A 27,625-nucleotide genomic window follows, 5' to 3' on the forward strand; every position below is an offset into this window, starting at 1 on the left:
AGTACGGTGAATGTGCTGGACACAAGTTTCAGTTGGTGTGCCTCTGACTCTTTAAAGCAGCAAGATGGTGATATTGAATAGATTGTGATAAAACAGTGTTCATCATAATACAGGAACAGGTCAGACATTGTAAGTGTGTGGCTCATGTATGTGTTCTAGTAGTTTTTATAATAGAGCTCTAAAATACAGAAGATTAAGATATATCAAGCTTTGGCTTCACATACTTAATATACTGGTTTTGTCCTTTTGCTGAGATTTGTTGACAATTAGAAAATAATTAGAATTGCACCATACTTTTCCTTTACTTTGAGCTCTTTATTGTGTTTTAATGATATACATGAAAAAATATCAACATATTATGAACCAATGAACACTCAATTTGAAGTGGTAATCTCGAAAATCTCAGTTTCGTCATCTTCGGCAGCACCTATGGCGATAAACTGTAATTGTGGGAGCATTCCTTCCCAGATATCCAGACAGTGTCGCATGTGTGACGTCCACGGCTGGCTCCCTTTGTTACAGTTGTAACTCTTGATTTTCCTCTCCAACGGTCGCTTTCCTTTTTAGACTGTTTGCCTTCATCTGAGCGTCAAATTTGTTTCCTTTTCTTTGGATTTTCACTTATTGTTGAAGTTGTATCTGTAGTCATCGATCTTTTCCTTGTTTGTTCAGCCATTGTAGATTACTGTTTACTGGCAACACTTGCAGAGACCGGAAAAGCAGCCACTTAGCTCCGCCTACCCTCTCTGGCAGACCAACCACTGCTGGGTGATGGAAAACACTTCACTAACTGGGCGCCGCTTGTGATTTTTTCAATGCAAAAGCAAAGGCTTTCATCAGTGGGCCATAGGCTCAATCACCATTGTGTTACCTCATTCAGCGATAGAGACTTAACAGAAATTTATTTAAATGAAAATGTTCGAGAAGATATCTTTAACATTGAAGATGATTACCTTGCCAACAATCTTCAAATAGTTTTGCTTGACATAAAAAAATTCAATTAGGCCACTTTTTTATGTACCAAATACGTATGATTATGTTGGTGATTATGTTGGTCTCACCTTTCAGCTCATCCCAGGAAAAGCTGAAATTTCTATTCATATCATTAGACAGGAACTGTAAAGACAGGGGCAATACATGGTGGGCTACATACACACTACTGGGAGCTGCCCAACATATCCACAGGCTTGTCTTGTTACCCACTGAGCAGCTCATCTTGAGATGCTGGGGGTTAAACGCCTTGTTAAACGACACCTGATGCAACTTGTTGAAGGAAAGGAAAAGCATGCTCCTTCCATCTCCTACCCTGTGTGGACATTTTGATCTGAGATTTGAAGAGGCAATCTGTAGGCCATTAGCTTGTATTTTTTTGCCATTAGGCCATCTCTGCTGGCAGAAGGTGTCATCTCCCTGCTTGGATTTAAGGCTCAACACTTTGGATGTGAGCAAAACCTGGCTTCGCGCCTCATCCCCTTTCCAGACAACCTCCTATCCCCCTTGTTTCCTAGACCCTCCCTTCCCTCAATTCCCTACACCCCCAAGCCTTTCCCTGGGCTCTTGCCTTATCCCATTACTCACATCCCCTCCATGATATTCCCATTATATTCCTTCAGGGTATTCCCAATCCCAGTGGTGTTCCTGGGATAACAGGGGGTTGACTGGCTGGCTGGCTTCTGCTGGGAATAGGGAATACGCTTCCTTCCTCTAGAGGGACGCAGCAAAAGAATCTACTATCCAGCCTCTCCCTTCATTTATCTCTAGCTTTCTTCATCAGAGAAATGAAAGTGCAGCTGGACAAATGAACGTGCACAGGCAGGAGTGGAACAGCGATTCTTGCTTCCATTATTCTTCCTCTCCTCACCTTTCCTGCTTCTTTCTAGTTTGGAAACAAGGGTGAGATATCACCACCCTTTGGGGAATCAATTTGTTCTGTTTTTTTGTTATTTCTCAGAGGAACAAGGAGTGGTCGGTCTTTCAGCCGGCTGTATTTCTCTGTCCTTGCTCCTAAACCTCGCTGTGAGAAGTGCTCCTGGCAGTGAGGGAGATATTTCTATCCTTGGAGAAATTATTGTAGGGAAAGAATAATCCTTGTTTGCTTCTGCAGTCCCTAATTTCCATTTTCTGCCATGTTGTTTTAACATTTAGTGTTACTTAGACACCTTGAAGTCAAGTAGTAGTGTAGCTGTTATTCTTAAATAAAGCCTTAAAGCACGACACTAATAATCCCTACGGCTGATTTTGTAGGTTTTGACTCCCATGACGATTTCTTTCAGCAATCGTTGTTCTCATCAGATCAGCTTTCGATGCTGTCAAAATTCTTTTCCTCAGAGTAATCAATGGATTGGATTGAGCTGTGATCCGTCGTTTCCTCGAGCTACCCCGTTTTCCGTCTTTTCCTTCATCCATAGTTCCCCCGAGGGAAACTTAAGGCAGGAATGGCTGGGGTCCCTAATCCCATGGCCTCTAAATGGTTACTGGGCGCTGCCTATACAGATGGGTCACCTTGTAGGATCACCAAAACACACACACGCTCGATGCACGCATGAACACACACACAGACACAGTGGTTGCAGTGGTTGGGATCACTTTAATCTCGTGGCCTCTAAATGGTTACACTTGACTGCATAGACTCACAGGTCTATTCGTAGGAGTTTTACGAATTCAAAGCCTTGAAATCTGCCACGGTGTGTGTGTGTGTGTGTTTTTTACAGACAGGAGAGACGGCTGCTGCGTTTCAGCAGTATTGCTCTGTTAAAACCACACATACAATAATACATAAATTATTAGTCCTGTAGACCCAGGTCAAACGACTCTGCAGTGGACCCGGGTAATTATCGTCTCGGCTCCGATCGGCATTGATGGGAACGCTAATCTCCACCTCCTTTCCGGCACGATGCTATGCTCCATCAGTAACTTCTGCGACTTCTTGTCATCTCGGGTACAAATTACGCCCGTCTGTGTCCGAGCAGCGCACGAACATCGTTCCAAATTTGTCGGCGCCGAGTTTGATCAACAGACTGAATGAGTAATAGATACAAGATAGACCTAACCACCGTAACTTCCTCACTGTTTACTAACCCCGTCTCCGGTCGATTGTGGCGTCAGATGGTGACGCAGCAGAAAAGAGACTCACAGGAGTATACTTCAGTGGCAATGGGAAAAGAGACAATCGGTATCTATAAGCAGGTCTTCCCGAAAAACCTGCGTCAATTTCGATGGGAAAGGGGTATTAGAAAGCAACTACTGAAGGATTCTTACAAAATGAAGATAGAAACAAATACAATTTACCAAGCAGTTGTTTTTGTGTTCAGTGTGAACATCTGTTTTGCCAAATGATTACTTCAATATTCAAAATTGTTTAACCCTCATGCTGCCTTGCTGGTATTTAAATATCCTTATTTACATAATAACAGCCCGTCTACCTGCTAAATGTCTGCTCTGAACTTTAGAGTATTGTGTTCACATATTCTGTTCAAGTGTACGTGTGCTTGCAGGGAATGAAACGTGTATATTTTTAGAAATTAAATCTTCTGTTCTTATTTTTGTTCGATTTATATCTAGTTCCCTTTCTTATTATGTTTCTCATTACAATGTTATTTGATTTTTATCCGTATCCATTGCTGACAAGTATCATTTCCCTTCACCTCCTTCTGCAATACACAGAGTGTACACTTGTCTCTCCTTTCATGTGCCTTTCCTGAATCTACTCCCTTCATCTTTCTCCCCTCAGTTATTCCTCCATCTATCCATTGCTCTATTTCCCGTTTCTGCAGATTGGCCGGAGTCTAGTTCGTTTTCCCTGGCAACGTATCGCTCTCCCCGTTTGCTTCCCTTTTTCCAACCGTCGCTTTGGTTGATTTTGGCTTCGATCGAATCCGTCTCTGTCGGCTGTACCCTTCATCCCTGCACCCTCCTCCTCCTCCTGACTCTTCCCCTCATCTTTCCTTACATCGCTTTCCCCTTCACTCCTTCCATCCCTTCCCCTCTCTCAACCAGAAAAGTGGGACTGTCTAACACACACACTTTCGAGATAGTAGAAAGACGGGAGGGAAAGGAAAGAGTGTTTCTCACACGCGTATGCACACCAGGTGATACATCTAATCTTGCAGAATGACGGCTGTCGAAACCGTCTCTCACACACTTTCCCCGTACGATATCAATTCCCAGCACGTCTGTGTGTGAGAAGAGAAAATGTGTGTGTGAGCGGTCTGTGTGTGCGCTAACTTGTCTGTGTGTATATGTGAGAGGTGGAGTCAGAGAGAACATTGTAAGTTTCCATTGGACATATCATTGCGGCGTGTAATGTTGCGTAGCACACAGTCAGCCAATCAGAGGACCCTCACACACTCCGTTTTATGAATGAGACGGCACGTATGCGAGGTACACACACACGCTCAGAGTGAGAATACTCTACAGTGATGTAATACAATCACACAGTGCTGCAGAGGTACTTACTGTAACACAAACGCGGCATGAGTTGAAGGTCTGATAGAGTATCAATCCAAATAATGTTGAATATAAAGATTCTGGAAAATTTCACTGGTTTAATGACTGTAAATTTCACAAACCCATTGTGTCAGTAAAATGCCAGTATGTCTATGTTTGTCTATATAATGCATGCAGCATTATGTGCCTCATTTCAAACAGAAACAAATTGCATTAAGTGACAAAAGAATAACATGTTACCAGCTAATGAATCAAGCTTTCTTTCAAAGCTAATGATGCATTTCATATCAATCATAATGCCGAAGCAGTTCATTGTCTAAAAGGCACAGTAAAATTACACTGCATGTGACATCTCTGGCTTTCGGTCCACAGCAGCACCTGTAATACCTGCTGAGCACTAGAGCCCTCGTATCATTTTGTCAAAACAGCTCACACCCTCTCTTTGAAACTCATATCCTCCAACCGTCTGTGTCCAAACCAGGAACTGAGAGCGCCTGATTTGGCTGACAATGTGTACCAGGGAGCAATTTTGCCTAACCGGTATGTAAAATCATAACTGAAGTGCTGTGTGTGCGGCTCGCTGGCTGAGAGGAGATGGGGAGGGGAGGAGAGCAGCCAAAAACAATCAAAATATCCTGGTGTGCCTTTCCATGAAGGGTGTGTGTGCGTGTGTGCATGCATGTGTGAGCGTGTGTGTGTGTGTATGTGCAGGGCCATGTGTGAGCATACACGCCTTTCTATGAAGTCACTACTTGGCACATTGCTCTGCTGCTCAAATGTGGTTCATTTGTGTGAGTGTACTTTCATGGGTAAACAGTGCCCTCTTTGGTTGGACAGAGGATCTGCGCGACAAGACGAGCCAGTCAGAGCAAGGACAGGCGGTACTACAAGTGTGGAGACAATAAAAGGAGAGAGGAGAAGTGACACAGGTTATTGAAGTAACAAATAAGACATGAACAGGAGAGGCATTGTCTCCTCAGATTGTTCACGATAAGCAAATAGTTTGTGTTGTAAATTTTAAATTAGTTATTGATCTGGCAGCTAATATGTCACCTTAACTGGCCAGCCCCATGACCTTAAGTCTTGTGTGGAAAAGGTGAGCATGTCTTATTTACTATAATAAAAAAGAGCAGTTGTACCTGCAAAATTGCTCTCCGACTGAAGACTGACGCGTGATCTCTCCAGCAGTCACTTTATATTAAACCTTAATCATGAACGCATCAAATTGTTCACGATTCTCAGAAAAGCATTAATTAAGTTAATATAATAAATAGTAGTACTACTTAATAGATTTATAACAACATACTGATTAATGTTAACTGTATTGCATTGCATCATTAATTTGAGGTTAATAACAGAACTGTAAAGAACTGCTTTTATTTCGACAACATAAATAATTACATAACATCATGTTTAACCTTCAAGGACTTAAAGTTTCAACTTTTAAAACTATGAATGAGAACACAGAGCATGTTTTTCACAGGGATGACCTCATCCTTACACTGACTAGATGTGTTCCTGTAAAAAAGAAAAGCTCTTCCAATGAGGCAAGACTGCCACCTAGAGGAGAACACGTGAACTGCTACTACGTCTCACCAGGTGATGTCATAGTTTAAGAAAGAAAGAAAGAGTTATAGAGAGAGGGATGAAAGGAGGACAGGGGAGGGCAGGGGGTGTGATAGAGAGAAAGCAGGCAGGAACGATGGCAGGGAGGGAGGGAGAGAAGATGATGTCATGTTTTTCAGAGCAGTGGGAGCCGTCTTTGTCCAAACTCTTTCATTACACTCTGCAGATACACACTGCAGATATCAAAAACTAAAGAGGTACCAGTCTGATACTTATATGATGTCATCTTCTTCAACAGCTTTGTGGAGAAAGACTCAAATTATAATGTTTAACCTACTCAAAGTCTCTGTGAGCAATCTGGCAAAGGACTAGACACTACATCCTTCAGGATCCCAATTTAGTCCTTGTCATTGCAGACTTTTCCACTCTCTTCAATGCACTCCAAACAATTTCATGCCACTCAAGTCAAGACTACTGCATTGCATCCATACGATACCATACCATTCAAAACGATCGCCGCGGTCCTGAGTGTAATCTCCCATGAATTTGGCCATGACGCACAATTTCTCCTTCCAACAATCCCACAAAGAAAAACTACGAGTGAAGATACTTACGCCCCGAGAACGAGGGAGGGGGGTATTTACAGGTGAAAAGAGACAGGGAAGCACACAAAGGTAAAAGGCATAGATAAAAGCAAAGAAGAGTAAGACAGAAACCAATCTAATCCTTTAGCTTTAGCGGTGAGACACTGACCTTTAAAGTACTTTGTAAAGAGAGGAGTGAGGGGGAGAAAAGGGACAACAAGGCTGGAGAAGAGAGAGAGACAGGGAGATTACTCCGAAGCTTAATCGGTGAAGGATCAAGGCATCCCTGAGCTACAAAGTCGGGTAAAAAAAAAACATTAATTTTAGTGGTAAATGACAGAGGACTGCTCTTTTGCTAAGCTGTTACCTGTAGGACACAAGCAGACACAAAAAACCTTGTATGCTTGTGATGGCTTTTCATTAACCTTAACCACTGTCAGCAGCGATGATGTTATAACTGCGCAAAGCTAATCTGGCTACAAAGGGTGTGGAGAAACACACACACACACACACACACACACACACACACACACACACACACACACACACACAGATAAACAAACTGTTGATATGAGACTGCACCACCTTATCTAAGCCCTGTCAGTCATAGTAGGAACTAATCCTGGTGTCAGTGAGGTAAATAGAGACGGTCTTCACTTGAAATATGCTGCTAAAAGTGTGCAACAGTTTTTTTTACGATGCATGGTTACATTTGTAGTTATGCAGCAACTTCTGGTGGTTGTCGTATTTATGAAAGGAGCAAAGTAAGAAGTGACGTGGAATAAAGAGCAAGAAACTCTGCCAGGGTTGGTGGACACAATGTCACTTACAATTTTACTCACATTCAAACACTCAAATATGTAATTTTAAAAAAAGTAATGAGCCTAAACCTAACCAAGTTCTTTTGAAGAATAAACCAAAACAAACAGCGACAGTTTCTCAAAGTTCACCAGGTGTTGAAAGTATTCATCAAGTATGGGACAAACTTAAACTTGAGATAAATTCCCCTGACGCTGTGTCATGAAAGCCGTTCAGCATGTAGATTTCCTGACTTCCACAAATGCATCAGAAATGATCGATTCGACCTCCGTTCAAGAAACAAGCATTTTAAAAGTAGTTTTCTTGAGGACAGAACTGACAAAGTTTGCATTTTTACCTTTTACAAATCTGCATCATGATGTTCGGCAAAGATAAGACACTTAAAGTAAATCACAAGAAAAACGGTTTCCTTTTCAGGTTCATACCGCAGTAGTTAGCCAGAGTAAAGCCTCTGTGTAACTTACTATTTAAAGCTAAACTGAAACCACCACAAAAAGACAAACAGGCGCTCCTCCAGGGGATTTAATGAACCAAGAAATGTTGCCATTTCTTTTATTGACATACTTGGAGGGGCGTTATTCACTTCACTTTTTATCTGAACACACAGTCGCTTCTCAAGTTGCAAACTGAACTGTAAACAATGCAGCGCATGGAAAAGGAAGTCTTGACTGGAAATCGTTTATCGATAACCTCTGGCTAAACCGGACATGCCCGACATGTTCACAGTTGTCCCCAGAGGCTATATCGTCTCAGACGATAGCCGATGGGTTCTGAGACTGGAGTATGTGTAGCCTGCCATCAAAAGGGGCGCTAACTTAGGAACAAACAACCTGTGTGATGGTCTGGTTTTGGTAAGCACACACAAGGTACACAGGTCCCCATAAACACATGAAACACAATCACACACTCTTGCAAATGCATGTAGTCACGCAAATTATATGCAAAGGCAATCTGAAAGCTATCAAAACAACTGATCTACAACAACTGTGACACATTTTCCTTTGACTTCGTAAGTATTTACATAAATAGATGTTTTGTTTTAGAGTTCGGTGTCTTCTTGCAGAGATTCACACACAAAATGTTGCGTCCAATCTTGAAGAATGACAAAGATGCCCAAACAGAACTCCCTAATATGTTGGCAATCTCATACTGGATTGTATATATTTATATATATATATATATATGTGAGGTGAGTAAGGGCAAACTTTTATGAGCATATACATCACTACTATAATTCAATCAAACAATATTTGCTGTACATGTCCTGCACATTGGAAAAATTCAATATCCATAGCATCCAGTTTTAACCTCATTACCTCAGAGTGCATTACATTACACCATCATGTGTCTATATCTGCTGAGGACCGTAAGAGAACTACAGTATGTAATGTAGTCAGACTCTGAAACAGAGATTTCTTGTACAAAGAAAACAACTCATTAACCACAAACAACAGGTTTTCATCACAATCACTTCATGACAAACACTCACCACTTTCCATTCAATTAGAGAAGATAGACAATTAGCACAATATCAGATTCTTTAACACAGGAAATGCTACTGCGTCAGGAGGGAGGGTGAGAGACAGCGAAGTGGAGAGAAATGTGTGATAGAGAGAGACAGGTTGTGTTTGAGACGAGCCCAGGGGACAGAGAAAATGTTCAAAACAAAGAAAGGTGGAGCAGATACAGAGATCAAAGGTCTAAACTGCCAGATGAGCGGGGAACTGTTGGCCTGTGTTCATCAGTAAATTGTGTCTTATGTGTGTGTTTGAGTGTGAGTACATCTACATTTTTGAAGCGTGTGATTAATGTCTTTCTAAGGCTGTGGAAACCCCATGGTGAGAGAAACGCCTGAGGGGTTAATATTAACTCTCCCCTTTCCCCCCCCCGTCTGTCTCTCTCTCTCTCTCTCTCTATTTCAAAACACACACAAAGAGCTACTGCATAAAGAATGGCAGAGTGCAATACAAACATGTATACTGTGTAGGTGTAGGTACTGTACAAATTGTCACACATCAACCTGTCTTCATCTTATTTTCCAAGGCTGATTGAAATAAATATCGGATTACACACATACTTATTAAGACGGACACACATGCACAAGGAAACGGTTTGGCTAACATGTACTGAAAAGATAACCTTTAACTGATAACTACAATCGAACACACACAGCCTGATAAAATGGAGATAGTCTGTCTCCACCTCACTCTGCTTTGTTTGTGCTGGTCTGTCTTACCTGTGCGTGCACACACACTTAATCCCTCATGAAAGACCTCTGGTAATCTAGTTCACAATATGTCTGGCCTCAATGCAAAGGGCATGCAAAACTCAAGAGGAAAGGAAGCATAGTCAGGTTTTGTCTAACAGTCTGTAATCAGACACCTGTCAACCCAGGTGTATTTTCTTAAGTATCATATTGTCAAGAAAAAAAAACATTTAATCTACTGATAATGAGGCCACAACGGAGAAGTAAGGTACTAACTTAGAAATATTTTGGCTATAACCTCCTAACTTCCTTAACCACTGCAATGAAAAAAATCTTTTAGCTTTGCAACAGTGATTTTAGCTTTTTGGAAGGACCTGAAAAAGGAAACGGAGGTTACAACAGGGGCTCTTAAGCAAAATTACAACAAAATATGTTGCCCTTTAATTTTGAGGACTTGTTCTTTAAATGTTATCATTATATCAAACTTCCCCTGGTTCATAAGGACAGACAGACTCCAGAAAATACAAAGATCCTCTAAAGTTATCTCTTTATTTTCTTTGTGTTGTCCTGATTTAAGCTCTCCAGGCTGTGCACTGCCCTCAACAAACTTCAACAGTCTCCTACTGGAGCAACATACATTGTTCAACTGACTAACAAAGCAAGACTGCCCTCTTGTGTTTGATAATAATATTGGCATCAGTTTTACTAACACCTCAGATATAAAACATAATAATGCCACAATTCTACAATGTAGAGTTGTGCAGTTATTTGGTTATCTTACCGTCATCTATTTGAATGCATCCCATCCTTCTTTGTATTTTTCTATTTCTATTGTTATTTTGTTAATGTTTACTAATCCACAGTCAATTTACAGAATCTACATAGTCGAATAGTCTACATAATAGAATCTGTACGCAGGGACGTGGATTTCCAGGAAGGCAAGTGTTGTGGTTTCCGTTTGAACTGGTTTATAGTCCAAGTAATATTGATCACATATCAGCAGGCTGCAGCATATGCAAGAAAAACAGTCCGTGAGGAAAGCAAAAGCAGGCGGAACACAATCCACCATAATGCCATTTATGCTATTAATCTTTATAAACAGACATCTGCATTTAAGTTTAGCTAATAATTCGTTCTAGATCTAAAATGTAACTTGAGATGAACTCCCTTGACGCTGTCACGAAAGACGTTCGGCGTTCAGTTTTCCCGACTTCCTCAAATGCATCAGAATGATCCGACATCCGTTCAACAAACGAGCACTTAAAAAGTTTTCTTCTCCTCTTGAGGACAGACCTGACAAAGCTTAAATTTTTACTTCTTACAAATCTGCATCATGATGTTGAAATTTCGGTAAAGGTAAGACCCATTAATAACAAGTAAATCACAAGAAAACGGTTTCTCATTCTGTAACAATGCAGCACAGGGAAAAGGAAGTCTTGACATGAAGTCGATTATCACTTACCGCCCAGCACATTCACCGGTGATCCCAGAGGCTATATACCGTCTCAGACTATAGCTGATGGGATCCGGGATTGACTTTATACAAACATCCAAAATTTTAAAACAAAATCACTTACCAGTCATCTTGTATCCACTGGCAGCTAGCTGTCCGGCCATGTACTCTCCATCAGAGTTGTTATGACTACAGCCCCACGTCTTCATCCAGATTTTTTGGGTTCCAGGGATCACACTGAAAATTAACAACAAGGGCATATGTCTGTTAAATGATGTGTGGAAATAAAAAAAAATAATATTCAAATCTGATGTTATTTCATGAATCTGAAGCGGGGACAAAAAAAACCAAAAAACATACACTTCAAATAAAATGTTTGTTTATACAACTCTTTTACTGAAGTACGCTGTACTCGTGACCCCATCTGCAGCGGTGCATAGCTTAGCTTCCATGTAGGCTTCTCCTAACAGGGAACATGCTGACTGTTATGTACTGTACGTAGTGCACTCACTATTGATAAGTAACTCATACAACCCCGCTTTAAAAAATCCAGCTATCCCTTTTAAGACAGTTGGGAAGATGTCATCCAAACTGCGATAAAGACACTACAAAGTAAACATTCTTCCAAACAGGCCCTGCTGTGGTTTGTTCATAGCATGTATGTAAAACAGACCATGCTTGCTGTTATTAGAACAAGGTTGTTACAATACCCACATTTAAAACTTTAAAACAATGCGAGTATTAATGAAATGACTTGATACCTCTTTCTGTACCACATCAGGTAATTACATTGTTTTTCTGAGTCCTCTGCCTGCATATTCCAATTTTCTTGTTATTTAGCTGTGTTCAGAAGGTTTCTGGCCGTCAGCTTTGGGTCATAGGTACATAATGTTATGTGATGTAGAGTGCAATTTGACTGGATTCAAACAACATCCAGCACAATCCAGCAGGGTCTTGCGGAAATGTGGCTGTTAGTTGTGCTGTTGAATGTAATCGCCATGAAACAATCTGAAAACGATATTCTAATTCTCGCTTTCATCTGACATATGCTGCATTTGAAATGCCACACTATACGAGCAGTACGTACTGATTTGGCCAAAATGTATGTAGTATGCAAACAAAAGCAAAATGTGCAGTATGCCAAAAATGCCCAGATGTCGTACTGATTCGGAGAAAATCTCCAGTATGCATCGGACCAGTATACCTCGCTTACTGTATCCCACAATGCAAAGCGCTGGAACGTCACAGCGGCAAATGAAGTGACGGACAGCAGCAGCATTCCAGCAGAAGGGGACGCTATAGCTAAAGAAGTTGGGGTTACGGTTTACTTCTGCCTGGCGTAGCATACTGCTAAATTAATTTGAAAAGCTCCTCCATACTACAGACTACCGCCGAACGCAGTATGCAGTATATAGCATGTAGTATATAGTATATAGTACGGCATTTCGAACACAGCCTTACTCTTCTCTCGCTCTCTCTCTCTCTCATTTGACTCACCTGTCAGCTTGGAGCTCCTCATTGTTTGTTAGATCTTTTTTCTTCCTGGACCTTGGTATGATACTTTTTCTAGCAGACTGTCTCTCGTGAGGAGTGGGGTCGCTAGAGGACACCATGTCCTCGATGTCCTCAATCAGTGAGTCACAGGCTGACGGCATGGTGCTCTGAAAGTCAGACAAGGAACGGATTAGAGCATCATTATTTTTATTAGACCCTGTAAGTTGTAGACACTTATAAGCAAACATTTGACACCCAGATATGTTTTCCTGTGATCACATAAAGCACAGTGATGTAATAAAATAATTTGAAATTGTTAATAACACAAGAAAACAGTCTAAATTACATTGATTGTAATTTCCTTTAAGTTAAAATGCTGGGCAATTTGATAACATGATATCTGATATGATAAAGCCTCTGAATTGCTCAAGGCACCTGAATCTTTAAATCTGGACAAATAAAAGTATTCATTGTAATAAGCTATTTAATCAAGTCATTATAGGGTTCTCTTTGTTACCACTGTGCTAACGACTAGTTTTCTAGCTACTGGGATTCTGATTATGTTTGAACAGCTTAAAGCCTGCTACCTCAAATATAAGAGATAATAGATTTATTAACTTTGTGTTGTGTTACTGTATTTAATCTGACAATTATACTTAATTCTGACATTCATATTTAAATCACCATACAGCCCCTTTCTCAGCATTTTTTTATTTTATCTTTATTTCTTATTATTGCATATATACAGTACATACTTGCCATATTTCTTACTTCTATTTCCTATATTTTGTTCATGCTTCTGTCTGTGTCAGAGCAACTTTAATGGATAAATAAAGCATTTCTGATTCTGAAAAATCATACTTATACCGCAGAGGTAATTACCTGCTTGATTAAAGAGTATGGAATCATCATGCTGATAAGAGCAGAGCACCCGTGTCTTGTAACACACCTGAGTTAATTAGGCTATAGCATATAGCTACTCAGAAAGTTCCCACCAAAATAGGCTTGGACAGTAATATCAACAGTATCTCTCCATGACTTGAAGTTTTCTCATTCTTATGTTTTAACTGCTTTCCCTGCAGTGTAAACGTATTTTCAACTTTATCAATATATCATTGAAAATATGCCAAAAAAGAGGCTTTGGAGTTACAAAAGTGGCAGTAAAATTTGATAAATGAAGACGGATGGATAGCAAACAACTTTTCAGACATTTAACCTCTCGTTTGTATGAACTTAATTAGTCTTCTAGACTCTAGTACCATAACGTTAGTGGAGATAAACACACTTCGTTACTATCGGCTCGTATGACTGTTATTATTATGAACTATCATATAATATTAGTATTGTCTTATTTTCTAACCAACTGACGTTTTTGTTACATAAACATACATACCACGACACGTCCAGTCTTAGCTGCTGCTTTTAATATCATGTAAAAAGCTATGCAAAATAGTTCAAGGCGACACCAGCGCAACTAATACATTTATTAAAGATTTAATACAAAGTAACGTTCACTACGGTCCATTTTTATTAGCTTTACGTTACCAAGTCAATACAATATTATTTTCAACCAACTTTTTACCTAATGCCTAACCGCCTACGCACGCGCTGATTGACAGAAATTACAAACACCTGTGAAAACACTTAATTTGACAGACAGCTCACAGTCTATAGTGACATTTGTTGTGTGCTATGGGTCAGCTAGCTATTAGCTTGGCTAGCCTCATTAGCTAGCTTCTGCCCACGTGCCCCTTATTTTGGACAGGCAAACCCTCTTAGACACTGTTTAAACCCCTTACCTGAGTTGCAATGTTGTTATTAGTTGAGATAAATGCGAATTTTGAAGAAAAAAGTTTCAGAAATGGAACAAAGATGTTATTTACACCATCAAAACAGTTATCACAACTCTCAAGCCGCCATACTTGCGCGTAGTTACGGTAGGTAAAGAGGGACAAATTGGACGAGTGTGTATTTTACACTGGGCTGTACATAATGCATTTCTTTAATAGGCTATGAGGCCTTGTAAAATGAATAGTATATTGATAGTTCAAAATCATGTCTTTAAGGTCATTGGGCGTCATTCAATAACGATTCTTAGGAACACATTTAGACCGTTTTTAGGAATATTCTGACAACCTCATATGTTTATATTTGGTACATGGTCTTAGTTTAAACAATATCTACTCACATTCAAGATCATACTTACGCATATTTCAGGAATTATGCAAAATATATTTTTTTTGCCTTTATTCAATTCTGCAGTGTTAAATTAAGAAATTACTTGCAATTGATTTGACCTTTACAGTGTGGTCATTTATAGTTTTCAATTGATCACAAGAAAGAAATGCATCACTTAGATGCTAGTTTCAAGGACAGGACGTGATACAGGTTTCAATGCATTTATTTTTGTTTAATTTGAAGTTATTTCTGTGAGAGCACTGGGGCTATTCTCTCTTGGTTCGGTGAACTTCCTGAAAGACTACCTCCATGTCAGAGCTACTTTATTTTTACTTACATTTGGAGTTGGGTGCTCCACGTTTAGTTTCTTAGTTTCTCTGTATGAGTACCTGCACACTCATGCCTATCTATGGGAATGGCAGAGCGTTTACCTATGCTAATTAGGAACAGCTGGCAGAAGCCATTAACTTATGAGGACATCGCGATTCATCACAATATAAACACAAACAATCTGATTGAACTTTTCTTTGGGTTTTTGTTGAGGAAGTTTCAAAGATATTGGTGAATGCAGCTCTTTTCTTTACATATATCTTCTCAGACTAAAACTTTTCCCTGTTGGCATTTCTAACTACAGTGCATAGACGTCCCTAAAGACATCATAAACAAAACATGTTCATACTTATATTGCCTTTATTCAAATTTCAATTACAAACACCCAGTACAAAAACAGATCCATTTATCCCTCCCCCCCAAACAAAAACAACTCAATTCCTCATTTAACAGATGTTAAAGAAAAATGTATAACTGAATAACACACATCAAATTTCATCACATTAGTTTACCTTAAACATTCAACAGCACTATGATACTTTCACTCATGCGTTCAAATTGCAAAATAAAGAGTTAGGTGGTATTACAGCTCTTATTTTTGTAATCCGTGGAAACAGGCAGCAATATCATAATTTTACGGTCAATTCCTTCCTATCAAATACTCAGCTTTTCACACAACCTTTACAGAATATTGACGGATCAGTATATTGTATTTGGTAACAGCTTAAGATAAGCATAGGAAAATAGCAGGAAAAACAATGCTGTTTCATTCTCGACTATAGTTAACACCACGTTTAGCCTAATGATAAATTTCTGTAAGGTCTAATCACACATGAGAATCAAAAGTTTGAAATGAAGGAGCTGTAATTTGAAGTGTCACTCATAAGTTTTCAGACACACTGGCAATGACACAAGCGATAGCAATGTTTTAAAATCTTTCACACTCCATTACAAATCCATGGAAAGGAACAATCTTTCCAAAAATCATGTTTCCATTGTGTAAAAGTGGATAAAATATTGTGACCAGATTCTGCTTGCTTGAGACAGAAGGTGGGAAATATAGTTACCTGTGTAAGTGGTCTCAGAAAATAGGACAGCTGTGGTTAGTAAATCCAATGGAGAAGATATTGGGCTTAACCTTTCCATAAATACATACAAAAAATATGCAGATATAAATATGCCTATAGGGTAACTGTGTTCTGTGAATCAGAACATTTCTGTGCATTTAGGTCAAATTTCATTTACTTTGATAGGAGCAATAACTAAGCTAGATTGTGCTGACAGAGAAACTGTATTTCTCCGTCTAATGAAAGTTGTAAAGTTGCAGAAAATTAGGTCAAAATGTTGTTTCAATATTCCCCTTCAAAGTGAAATCGGCAGCGATGCAAAAATAGTTTTGCAGACTCCCTTAAATCATTTCAAACATAAAACGGACACACAGTGTCACAGAAGCAAAGCCCCCCCACACGCACACTACAGCAGAGGACTCAAGTCACTGATCCTGGTTCAGTGGTGTATGTAGACATTGCAGTGTCTCCTTATGACCAGTACGACCAGTACAGGGCTATGAGGGTGCCTGTGAATGAATGACTGCATGCATGCATTTTCAAATGTTGTGTCTCTAAGTGATGCTCTGCGTTTTACCAAAACAAAAGTATAACACTGACAAAAGAACTAAATAACTTATGAAAAAGGTTGGAAAAAACAAAAAAACAAAACCAAAACAATATTGCAATAAATTTGTCCACTTCTCTATCCATCAAATGTGCACCCCAATATTCAAATTTAACATGTATGAGACTGGTTTAAGAGCAAAGGCAAACTCCCTATCTTATCAGGGCTTGAGTGGAATCTCGCACACGTCAGAAGAGAAAAGTGATGTTACATCCAACATCACATTGAAATAATACAAGTTATTTTTCTCTATGAAAGGGGAATTCAAAGACTCATACACACTATGGCATTTATGCCCTATTACTATAGTCCAACATTAAGTGGGAGGTAGCCTACAGTACCTTGTGCACTGAAAAATTTAGAAAACTGTACATCAATTTACACATGGCAGGCTTACTCTTTAGCAAGCTGGATCTTTGACATAACTCACACATGCTGCACACGCAATTACTCAAGCGCACATCAATCAGGCCGGGGGAAAGTTAACACTAACAGCAGCAATATTACCTGCAGCGGCAGGCTTCTCTAGTATCAAAGCCAGGGTTTCAGACAAGGTGTTTCAGTTTTGTTATTAGCAGGGATGTAATCAAACAGGAGAAGCGTTTAGAAGTGAACAATTTGTTCAGATACCTAGAGAATCATATCACATCCCTATACCTCTAAGTTCACCAAGTCCTCGCGCTGGCTTTTTTTTTGACTGAAGACCCCAGTGGATCTAGTCACACATAACAGTATTATATCAGGTCTGGTATGAAACCCGGCGTGGTTGCACTGAATTTTCTCCAACAAAACATGTCATACTTGTTTTTTTTGTTAACATTTTACCCTTTTTTCATTTTTTTGAACATCCTGGAGAAAAAAAAAGCCCTTCATCACATGCTGACGCATGAATAACTCAACCAACAAGGGGCCCCTTATAGCATAAGTGATATCATTTGTTAGTTCTACAGTTTTAAAATCCATTAAAATTCAACATTTATTAAACCTAAAAAGAATAATACACTCATCTCGTCTCTTACACTGCTTTCAGTACACACCAAGTACGCAGTGCCCAACGATAAGTGGTTCAAACTCATTTTATCTGATGCACTCAGCACACACTTGAAGTGTGGAGGCTTTAGGGGAGGTCTGGTTAAGGCAGCTTCTGCTGATGAAGATGGAGGAGCGGGGGAAAGCAGCAAGACAGAAGAAGTCTGGGTCCTGAATTCACAAAGTATCAATAAAGAGATTATATTAGAGTTTGGACATATGTGCCAAAGAGACAGATTTTTACATGTGGAACAGGTGTTTCGCAGGTCTGATGGCTTTGATTGCGCTGTAAGAACATGTTCATGTAAGATCAACCTTTACGTAACTTTTCCCATATTTTTTTACTTCATTGAAGTGTCAATCTTTACTAAAATTACAAAGTATGAGGTTGCCGACTTAATCAGTTGATAACAGGCTGATAAGGTGAGCAAGTTCCCTTTTTGATTCACCTCATACTTCCAGTTTAAATATGGAAGATACGGTACAAGAGAGAAATAAAGTGTGTGTAAAGGAGATCAGACTAATTAGTCACCATGAGGTGGTCCTTAAGAGTATTCACACTTCACACTCCATTGCCTGCATTTCAAGATTTCATTTAAAATGGATCATTTTGTCATGTGCTCTCCAAACAGTTTTTGAACCTCCATGGCATTAATGTCTGAATAGCGATTTAATGTAAACAAAACCAAAACTCTTCGCCTCTTTATGATTATAGGCCCAAACGGCACAATAGGTCACCTGAGCAGGTGTATACTGCCTATTCTAACAACTTTAGTAATGGAAGATGATGTGAAACTGCCCTGTTTTCTTTTTATATTCATTTTGACTTCTTAATGATTCCACAAAAAGCCTACCGAACTGTGCGCTGAATGAGCCTTCAATCACAGCTCATTGGTGTAATAGTACGCTATTGATGAGACTTCTTCCGAATAATCTCCCAGCCCTCACATCTCTTGGCATTAACACATCTTAAAGTCTAGGATATGTCTCAGGATAGGCATTAGGATGAATTTGCACACCTGAAAGGAAAATGCTTTCTACTGATGGCTTTGGGTGATCATTTCAGTGCAACACGTGCGTTTTCAGTAACCCGACAGTAACACCCTTTAAGTGTGTTAACGCCAGGTGGTGTGGGGTTATTTTCCTTCAAGCTGTTCTGACTTTACTGATTTCTCTGTAGGTGGATATCCTTGCTATCCCCTTTAAGTTCCCCACAAAAGGCAAAGGCTTGAAGATGTCCCCAAACAGCCAGCTACACTGGAGGCCTGAGAAAAAGAGTATTGATACGTCTTCACAATAACCAGTTGTGTTTTGTTGTGAAATCATGCAAGACCGATTACCCCACAGACCATGGAAAAACATGGCATCTAAACTTACTGGGACTGAAACCGCCCTCAATCCTCTTTTCCACCTATTCAGAAATGGCTTCCACTAACTACACAGTCACAGGCATCAGAACCCTCACCGATCTCTCCCCCACGCTCTTAATGTGAAGTGTCAATTACCTAATGCTAGCTGCACAGCAGATCATCCAGGCCAAGAGAGGGCATTTTATCAAAGTCACAGGCGTCAAACAAGTCGCTGATTCCCTGGTCGTCTCCCAAACCTAAAAGGTAGTCGTCTTGGTCCAGAAGAGGAGGCCCAAGGTTTAAAAAAGGCCCCAGAGATGCGGGGATCTGGTCCTCCGTCTGCTGGAGTAGACTGGTGTAAGGGGACGAGATGGGGGAGAGCGTAGTGACGGAGACAGCTGAGGAAGGTGGAGGCAGGGACGGGTTGGGAGGTGTGGTTGTGCAGCCGGGATCTGAGAAAGAAAATGGAGTCAAATCTGTTGTTAAATCTGCAGAGCCAAGGAACTCTAACCAGACTTACAGGAAAATCGATCTAAACTGAACATGTGTTAAATGATGACTATTTTTAAAGGCTAACTCATAGTAGAAAGACAGGGCTCGCAGTGGCGGCTCGCAGTAGCAAATCCGCCGCAGCGCTGCAGCTGAAAGGCTGTCTGTGTGGACCCAAGCTCCTGCCAAAAGCAGCAGTTCAGTGAGCCGTCATGCACAGGTGGAGTTAGGCAGTGTGGCCCGGGCTTTGACCGATTGGTTTAATTCAGACTCAACTAATTTTGTTAAAGGGATCTACTGTATAAAGGCAGTGTAAAAAATCAGCTGAACATGTGCAGCGATCTGAAACAAACCTTGAAGGACTTTGAGGAAAGGCGAGTTCCCGTTGATGTCCATGTTGCCGTTTTTTACAGGACTCCTGGGGTCATTCTCCTCATCTGGACACAGTAGGACTTCTATAGGACCCTTGGTGCTGGTAAGGTGGATGGATAAACTCTGGAGGGAGGAAAATAGTTCAATAAAGAAGAAGAGAAAAAGTTGAATAAAAAACAGCACATCCACAGTTGATAACTTTGCAATTGTGATAACTTCCTGTTCTGCGAAATTTTACAATAAATACAGAAAATGTTACTAGATAAATGCAGTGTAATTTCATGAACATCATACTTTTTACTAATTGGGACTTTTAAGTCTATTTTCTTCAAACAAACAAATTAATATTTAATCAGCGTGACCAGCCCGGTGACACTTTCTGAAACAAAAGTTCACAGTATCCTACTTCCTGTCAGCACGCAAAACCCCAAGCCATGTGTCTGCGGCAAGTATAGCCGCAAAAGGTAAATGGTTCGTCGCCGACATGTTCTGTTACAGCAGCTGCGTCTTGTGCACGTTTACAGGCAGCTGACACACAGACTCTACTGCACAGCGGTCAGTTCACTCTGTGCTCTGGCGAAGAGCTGCACTTAAGAAATATCAGACAGACTTTTCCTGTAGATAAGTCGTGGAAAGAGACTTAGCAACAGAATATGTAGAAGCTTGACGTGATGCAGTTTATTTGCCTCGCTACCAGACATTCTGCGACACATGCACACATTGCAATTGCAATGGTTAAACGATATATCACTCGGTCGTAACAGCAGGTACTGCAATACTTAACTAGGTCTTTCTCAGAGTTTACATATTAACATATTTAGTCAGAAAGAACTTGATATTGATATGTGAAAGCAACACAGATTTAGGTCGAGTTACTCGCTTGCTCATTAAGACTGGAAGCAGAAAGACCTCATTTCAAACTACAAACCATGTTCAGAGTAGATTAATAATCAGACTGGCATGTCCAAGACCCATCGCAACACTGGTTAACTCATAATGATATTTCTGAAAACTGGTAGACTTTAAATATTAGGCAAGATCAATTCCTCAAATGTGAAACGGAGAAGTTTCCTCAGGACAGTAATGGCGGCTCCAGCCTGTGTGTTTCGTTCTTGAACACATACCTCGTCCGGATCCGGTACTTCTAGTTTGGTGTCTGTGGGCGCTTTGACGACAATAACAGTCTGATCTCTGAGGTTTCCCAGCTGTTTGATGTCTTGGTACGTTACATAGGCATATGTGGAGAAGAGGCGGTTAAAGAAAATGCACGACAGTTTCAGAGCAACTCCTTCTCTGAACAAACACCTACTGCATATGCAAACCTGGTGCTCACTGCTTGATTTATACAACAAACTGCAGAAGTGATTTCAGTACCGTGCACTTAAACATGCTAGTGTAGTAATCTAAAGTTTGTCGAAGAAAACAAAAAAAAATTGAGATATTAAAAACTCCATTCAGTCGGTTTCTGTTGAGGTTTTACTAATCCCTCATTGTGTAGCAGGAATTATCCTACTAATACCCCTTTCCCACCAAAATAAGCGCATTGACGCAGGTTTGTCAGACCTGGGAAGACCTGCTAATAAATGCGGATTGTCTGTTTCCCCATTGCCAGTGGAGTATACTCCTTTCGGTCTCTTTTCTGCTGTGTCACCGTCTGACATCACAAAGTAGCAAGGAACCTGTCGCTTTATTTCTTCTTCCCCTGGGAGCAGAAGAAGCTCTCTCACCTCGCTGTCTTGCCAGTGTTGCTGCATCTTGCGTGAAACAAAGAACAAATTCTCAGTTGTATGTTGAACTCTATTTACGCGCCAGCAGACGGAACTTCAATGAGCGTGATAGCATCGCGCCGGAAAGGGAGCGGAGATTAGCATGTGGACCCGGGTTTTGTGTTTCCACCAATGCCGATCAGAGCCAAGGCGATAACTACCCGGGTCTACTGCAGAGTCATTTGACTCGGTTCTGAATACCGATTGTAACCTTTCCCACTAAGCAAAAAGCCGGGTGTTAGCGGGTTTTTTGACCAGTGGGAAAAGGGCTTAAGCGTGCAAACAAACAATACTATAGTGTTGTCTATTTGACAATGTTTGAAACGGTAGAAATTTTACGTTTGTATCCGTGCAAGCCAACAACAAAAGGATATTTCTGGTTGTTCTGCAAGTCGCTCATGTGTCTCATGTCAAGGCTGCATCTCTGGATGAGTTGTTCAAGCCTCTGCTCCTCCTCTCCCAGAGCAGAAACTTCTGCTGTCAGTCTCTGTCTCTGGCTGAGCGCTCCCTCTACCTCCAGCAGACTACAGCCCCTGTGAAAGAGTGAATTAAAACAGATTAGGTACAAACGCCAACTTCTCGTTTGCCCCTGTATTAACTGTCTCTTACTTATGGTTTCTTATATTTGGTACGATAGCTTCAACAGCAACAGTTTATGTTTCAATGCTTAATTCATATATTTCCAGGGAGCAGAAATTGCAGAAGATATTTGGATTAAAAACATGATGGGACTGTACTTAAAAACTATAATGTCAAACGAGAAAAATATTTATAAGTTCAGTCATTTGATAGAAGATTGATCCATCTGTGGATATATTCATGTTAGGTAACTGATATGGATTACATTTATTTAGCAACATCGTATTCAAATAAGGAAAAAACAGGCGATAAGTAAATGATATCGCACATCCTCATCAACACTAAAGACACGTTTAAGCAAATCAGCTTTTATGGCTGCATTGAAAGGCCAAAGTAGTGAGCATGGGTACTTAACGCCTACTCTTAAACTTCTTGTGCTCTTTATGATTGCTGAACAAATGAGGGTATAATTAAACTAAACAGAGTAGAGTGTCGCAGTCAGGTATCCTCATACTCTGCTGTGGCAACAGCCTGCATGCAGCCACCTGCCTTCCTGTGCTCTACAAGCCAGGTAACCAACCCAATATAAACCAAACACACTGAATGCTTTTGTGATATAAACTATTTAAATGTCTCATTATTTGAGCAGGATTTGGGTCAAACTATGGTTATTTTTCAACTGTGTCCGGGGAATTAGCTTGTAGAACTCAAAGCACAAAGAGAGGAGGAAGTGAAACTGGAAGAAGACGGGAACATGGAGGCACGAACAGAAATGGAATATGTCACATTATGTTCACAAATAACTTCTTGGTGGGATGAATAACCGAAAATGTAACAATTTTAGTGGATACTTGCTTCCATAGGTAAGACAAAACAAACTCTTTAAAAGATGAAAGCTGGGTTTATGAGTGGTGGAGAGAGACAGAATGACCACTTACATCCACTGAATGTTGTTCTTTGATTTCTTCTTGATGAGGTGAATGCCTTCTAGTACATTGGTGATATCATACAGCCGCCTTTTCTGCACCTGATAGTAGAGGATAAAAGTCTCAGCAGTTATACATTTAGTAGCCGCCTTAACTCTGGCAAAAAACAATCCCCAACATCAGCAAAAAAACATTTTCAATGCTTTAATCACTTAAAGTTGTTTTAGATGTCCCCACAAAATATTCTCTTCCCTCCCTTTAATTTCTTTGCTCTCTTGGTTACTTGTATTAACCAGTTTCATCAGCATCACAAACAGTATCGAAAGGTGAAACATGTTAACTGTTAAGAGGGTCCTTGACATAAATATTGTACCACCAACACCCCCTTTCTTTTTCTAAGTGTCCTTTTCAGTTTGGATGTAAAATTACCTGTAAGGTTTCAGCGGCGAGGTTGAGGTCCAAAACGCCATCGGAAGACTGAGCAAGAAGGTCCACAAACTTTTTTGTTAATAGGCCCAGAGAGGTGTCGTATCGAGTCTTCTCTGGAGGAGACTTGGGCGCTATGGTTGAGAAAAGGTAGGAGGAGAGAGAAATAAGTTATACATGTTAAATTTTGCGAGGAAGTCCAAGCCGATTGTGGGTTATTCCATAGACAGAATCAGTGTACAAAGAACTCGATAATAGACATAACTGCACCATTCAATAAAAAGGCTGCAATAAATACAATCTGGGTTCAGCTTTGTTGTCATTTTAGGAAACTGGTGTGGGGGTTTTGTTCTGGACTACACTTAGAAGTTTAATAGCCAAAGCACACTGCAATGCTCGGAGTGTTTTTGTTGTCAGGAAATATTGGAGGTAAATGAGTCAATCAGTCACAATCAGCTGGGAGTGATCACAAACTACAGAACCCTTACTGTTCAGACATTAACTTTGATATTAACAAGCTGAATACGTTTCATGTAAAGAGATTTGCCAGCTCGGGCTACAGCATTTCAGGAGCACAAAGTGCCACTTGTCTCACCCTCCAACACCTCTAGCGGCTGGAACTGCAAAGATATATTACACTGATGCAAAGGCCATATATTTATATCGTGACCAAAACATGTGATGTACAGATTTTGTTTCTATTTAAAGTCCCATTATATTCTGGTTCACGAGACTGCAAAGGACACATTTGCAAGGACTAAATAGAAAAATCACAGCTTTCTTCTGATTGTTGTTTCTGTCTATTCCATAGATTCAATTAACCCTTACAATATATTGTGAATTAGTCAGGAAGCGGTCAGAGGAGGATATTTTGTTGTGTCAAACTTTTCAAATACATCTCTTTTTTTATTAATATGAATCTACTGCGGCCACATTGATGAGAAGTATAGATAAATGAAGATGCATTTATAATATAGAGGAAAAAAATAAGTAATTTTGGGATCATTAACTTTGAATAAGTGGCCTTTTATTCTCACACAAAAACAGAGAAATTATCCTGCTATAGGACCGTGTTAAACTACATTCAAGTTAGAGGCAGAAATTAGTGGTTCTTTAAACTTGATTGTGTCTAGACCAGAAAACTGTCCAATGTTGTTCAGCTGAGTGAGAACGCATGCACATTTCCCTGTATGAAGATGCTGCATTGAGGCCTTTTCTGTGGATTAAACTTTGTGTCGACCATCACTCGCAAAGGATTGCCTTTAGTCTTTTGAGTGTACATTTCAGTGTGCATGGAGGGTGGCAGAGAGCTCCTTACTTCTGGGTGTCTTTAGCCTCGCCCCATTGGTCACAGCGGCCCCGCCTCTGCCTCTTGGAGTCCTGGCTGGTTCTGATTGGTACTGGTGGTCTGAATCATCGAGTGCTAACCGCCTCTTTGCCTAGAAAGACAGAGAAAAAACAGTTTACAACAGACATTGGCTGGCTTGGTAAGCATCTCATCTTGGATGCATCATTTCCTTTATCTCGTGGGTCTCTAGCGCAAGAAGTAAGCTGTGATCTAAAGCATACATACACTTTTAAAAGTTAAGTAACTATGAGTTGTTATGCAAATTCATTGTCATATATCCTCAAAGCATTGAGACTAGGAGGACATGCTTCTTTTGTATTCTTTTCCATTTCAGTTTCCTAAAGGTGTGGATATTATGCCACAAAATAGTTCAAGAGACAAGATTTTCTTTATGAAAATTACAATAACAAATGGAAAAACTGTCACTCTAATGCTGTTGCACAAATCCAGTAGTTGAGATTCCTCCTGTTTCTCAACCAACAGGCCAGGGCAAACCCAGATACCTAAAAATGAGTCACACCCATGGGTTTAATTAGCCTACATTGCGTACATATACCATTTTCACCCACTTATCAAACACAAATAATGCCTTTCTGAAAAGCAATGTTTGTGGCTTGTCTGATACAATGCTTTATTTAAACCCCCATGTTCACATTAATTTTTACTTCCAGGTTTAGATGGCTAAGTGTAGCCTGTCCGTCATTTCTGCTGATGTAACTCTGGGGTGGCTTGACGAGGATGAGGTGTGTGTAATAAACATTTCTTTACAATGCAGATGCAGATTCTTTAGTGAAAAGCTGCATACTTTATCTATCACCAACTTAAATCTGCATTCTAGTCCTGATTACTGTTAACACGGCATATTGAGTAGTCTCTTCAACCAGGGAAACCTTGGACTTTTGTGTTGGCTTGAATCCACCCTCTTATAGTGTCTTGGAGCAGCACACCAGTACCAGGGTGCTGGTCTGCAGCAGTTCCCTCTAAAACCTTTACAGGAGGTAACTCAATCAACCCTCACGAAAAGTAGCATGTAAAGCACAGTTAACACCATCTTTAATACTTTCTTATTTCATCTAGTCGAAGTTTGAGGAAAAAATAATAATATGCCCTCTGTTGACAGTCAAAATGTCAGCCATTTTATATCTGCAAGCAGCTCCCCCAACCCCCTGCCTGTTCATGGCTACAGCCTGAGATTCACAGACTGGTTTAGTTCATGAAAGATGAATAGCCAGAGACCAACCAACACCCTGAATGTTACTGAAACGATTTGGTGTGGTTTGTGCAGGTTGAAGTACAGGAAACGTGCAGTCAGCACTAAAGCAACAAAGTCGAGTTTCACTTTACTTGGCTTGAAAGGAAGCATAACGTTACACTTTATTAACAACAAGAGGGTTATAAAACAGTTGTGCAAAATTAAGGTCAAGGCCCACAACGAGTAATATTGCCCTCTAATTATCAATACTGCTGCTAGCCTTGAAAGCTAACCCACATTTTCAAGCTTCATCCAAGTTGGCTTCATGTTCAGAGTCGGCTGGGAGAAATGTCTACCGAAACTGAAGTGAACCCTTACCCGCAAATAAGCACATATTTGTGCAAGTTTCACCACTCGTTAGTTGTTAAAAGGCTGACTATTAGCTCACTTGGAGCCAAGCAGTCCAACAATCCCCCAACCCCCCAAAATTAAGACACAAACAGCAGCCACTAGGCCAACGCCAACCTCACTCCTCTCTTACCAATGTTTCCATCTGGCTGCAAGAACCGGACTCAAAAGCACCACGAAGTTAGCATGGCACGATGTTAGAGGACATGTCTACGTGTATATAAAGGCAAAACTAACTTAAACTCGCCATTTCACTCCCCACATTCAACAAACCGCTTAACTAACCACTTGGGGGACTCAGCTAGCGGTAGTTAGTTAGCCACCTCGCTAGGGTTAGTCTGGCTAAGCAGCTAGCGTTAGCTACCCGAACAACAAGCTCGGTTAGCCTAGCAAGCTAACATGTTGTCGTGTTTGTGGCTAGTTGTAGCCAGATAAATGTGTTCAAACGAGCTGTGTAGATGATTACCGGCGGTCTTCCCAGAGCGGGTCGTGGTCCGGCTCCGTGTGCAGCAGCTTGTTGTGGAGTTGTGTAAATGTTGTTTATCTGAGGCTCAGACAAACACACATTTGATGTCTGTGTAACGTTGCAAGGCGGTGGGGTGGTTATTATTTGGATAAAGGTCGCGTTGGATTGACCGGGGTTTAAACGATCCGACAGAGTTGTTAAAATGATATTATTGTCCAGAGGAGAGCTCCCAACCCCCGCTAAAATCACTTTGTCCGGAGCCGAGGAGATCCCTCTTCTCATCTTGCGTACTCGGGGTAACCCCTTTCTTGTCTCTGTACTTTCAAGCCCGTGTGGCTGCTAATCCGCCGCAATAGTTACAAAAATAATCACACCAAAGTGAAGATGAGAGTCTGATTCATCGACTTCGGTGAAGTATTTTTCCTTAAGAAAGTGCATTTAGGCAGATGCAACGGATTAAAAAGTAGCGCAACTCTCGTTGCCCCCGTCTAGAAATGGCTTCAGGAAACGGCCTGATGAATGAAG

At 40.5% G+C, this 27,625-nt stretch overlaps 2 protein-coding genes across 3 annotated transcripts in view; both read right to left on the minus strand.

Annotated features, from left to right (window-relative positions):
- The window catches only part of cdkal1 (CDK5 regulatory subunit associated protein 1-like 1), a 255,705-nt gene extending 241,246 nt beyond the window's left edge, over positions 1–14,459 (minus strand). The window contains exons 1-3 of the mRNA XM_069656482.1: positions 14,368–14,459; positions 12,572–12,735; positions 11,199–11,311 (exon numbers count right to left, since the gene is read on the minus strand). Of these exons, the coding sequence (XP_069512583.1) occupies positions 11,199–11,311; positions 12,572–12,729 (271 nt within the window). The 5' untranslated portion in view covers positions 12,730–12,735; positions 14,368–14,459. The remainder of the gene's footprint in view (positions 1–11,198; positions 11,312–12,571; positions 12,736–14,367) is intronic.
- Positions 14,460–15,438: 979 nt separating this feature from the next.
- On the minus strand, positions 15,439–27,435 carry LOC138583983 (transcription factor E2F3-like). Of its 2 annotated transcripts, none has more exons than XM_069656080.1 (8): positions 27,101–27,435; positions 25,005–25,125; positions 23,690–23,820; positions 23,273–23,361; positions 22,130–22,288; positions 21,114–21,228; positions 19,996–20,112; positions 15,439–19,566 (listed from the first exon to the last, which is right to left on the minus strand). In XM_069656080.1, exons 1-8 carry the CDS (start codon positions 27,380–27,382, stop codon positions 19,291–19,293), a joined length of 1,290 nt encoding a protein of 429 aa, XP_069512181.1. In that variant the 5' UTR covers positions 27,383–27,435; the 3' UTR covers positions 15,439–19,290. The 2 variants fall into 2 exon arrangements, with proteins under 2 accessions (XP_069512181.1, XP_069512180.1); XM_069656079.1 differs by having other exon boundaries at positions 15,439–19,580; positions 19,971–20,112.
- Between the last annotated feature and the right edge of the window lie 190 nt (positions 27,436–27,625).

This window comes from Semicossyphus pulcher, unplaced genomic scaffold, assembly GCF_022749685.1.
Source record: "Semicossyphus pulcher isolate SPU_LCO1_2020_fin unplaced genomic scaffold, fSemPul1.0.p SCAF_9, whole genome shotgun sequence".
Classification (NCBI taxonomy): Eukaryota; Metazoa; Chordata; class Actinopteri; order Labriformes; family Labridae; genus Semicossyphus; species Semicossyphus pulcher.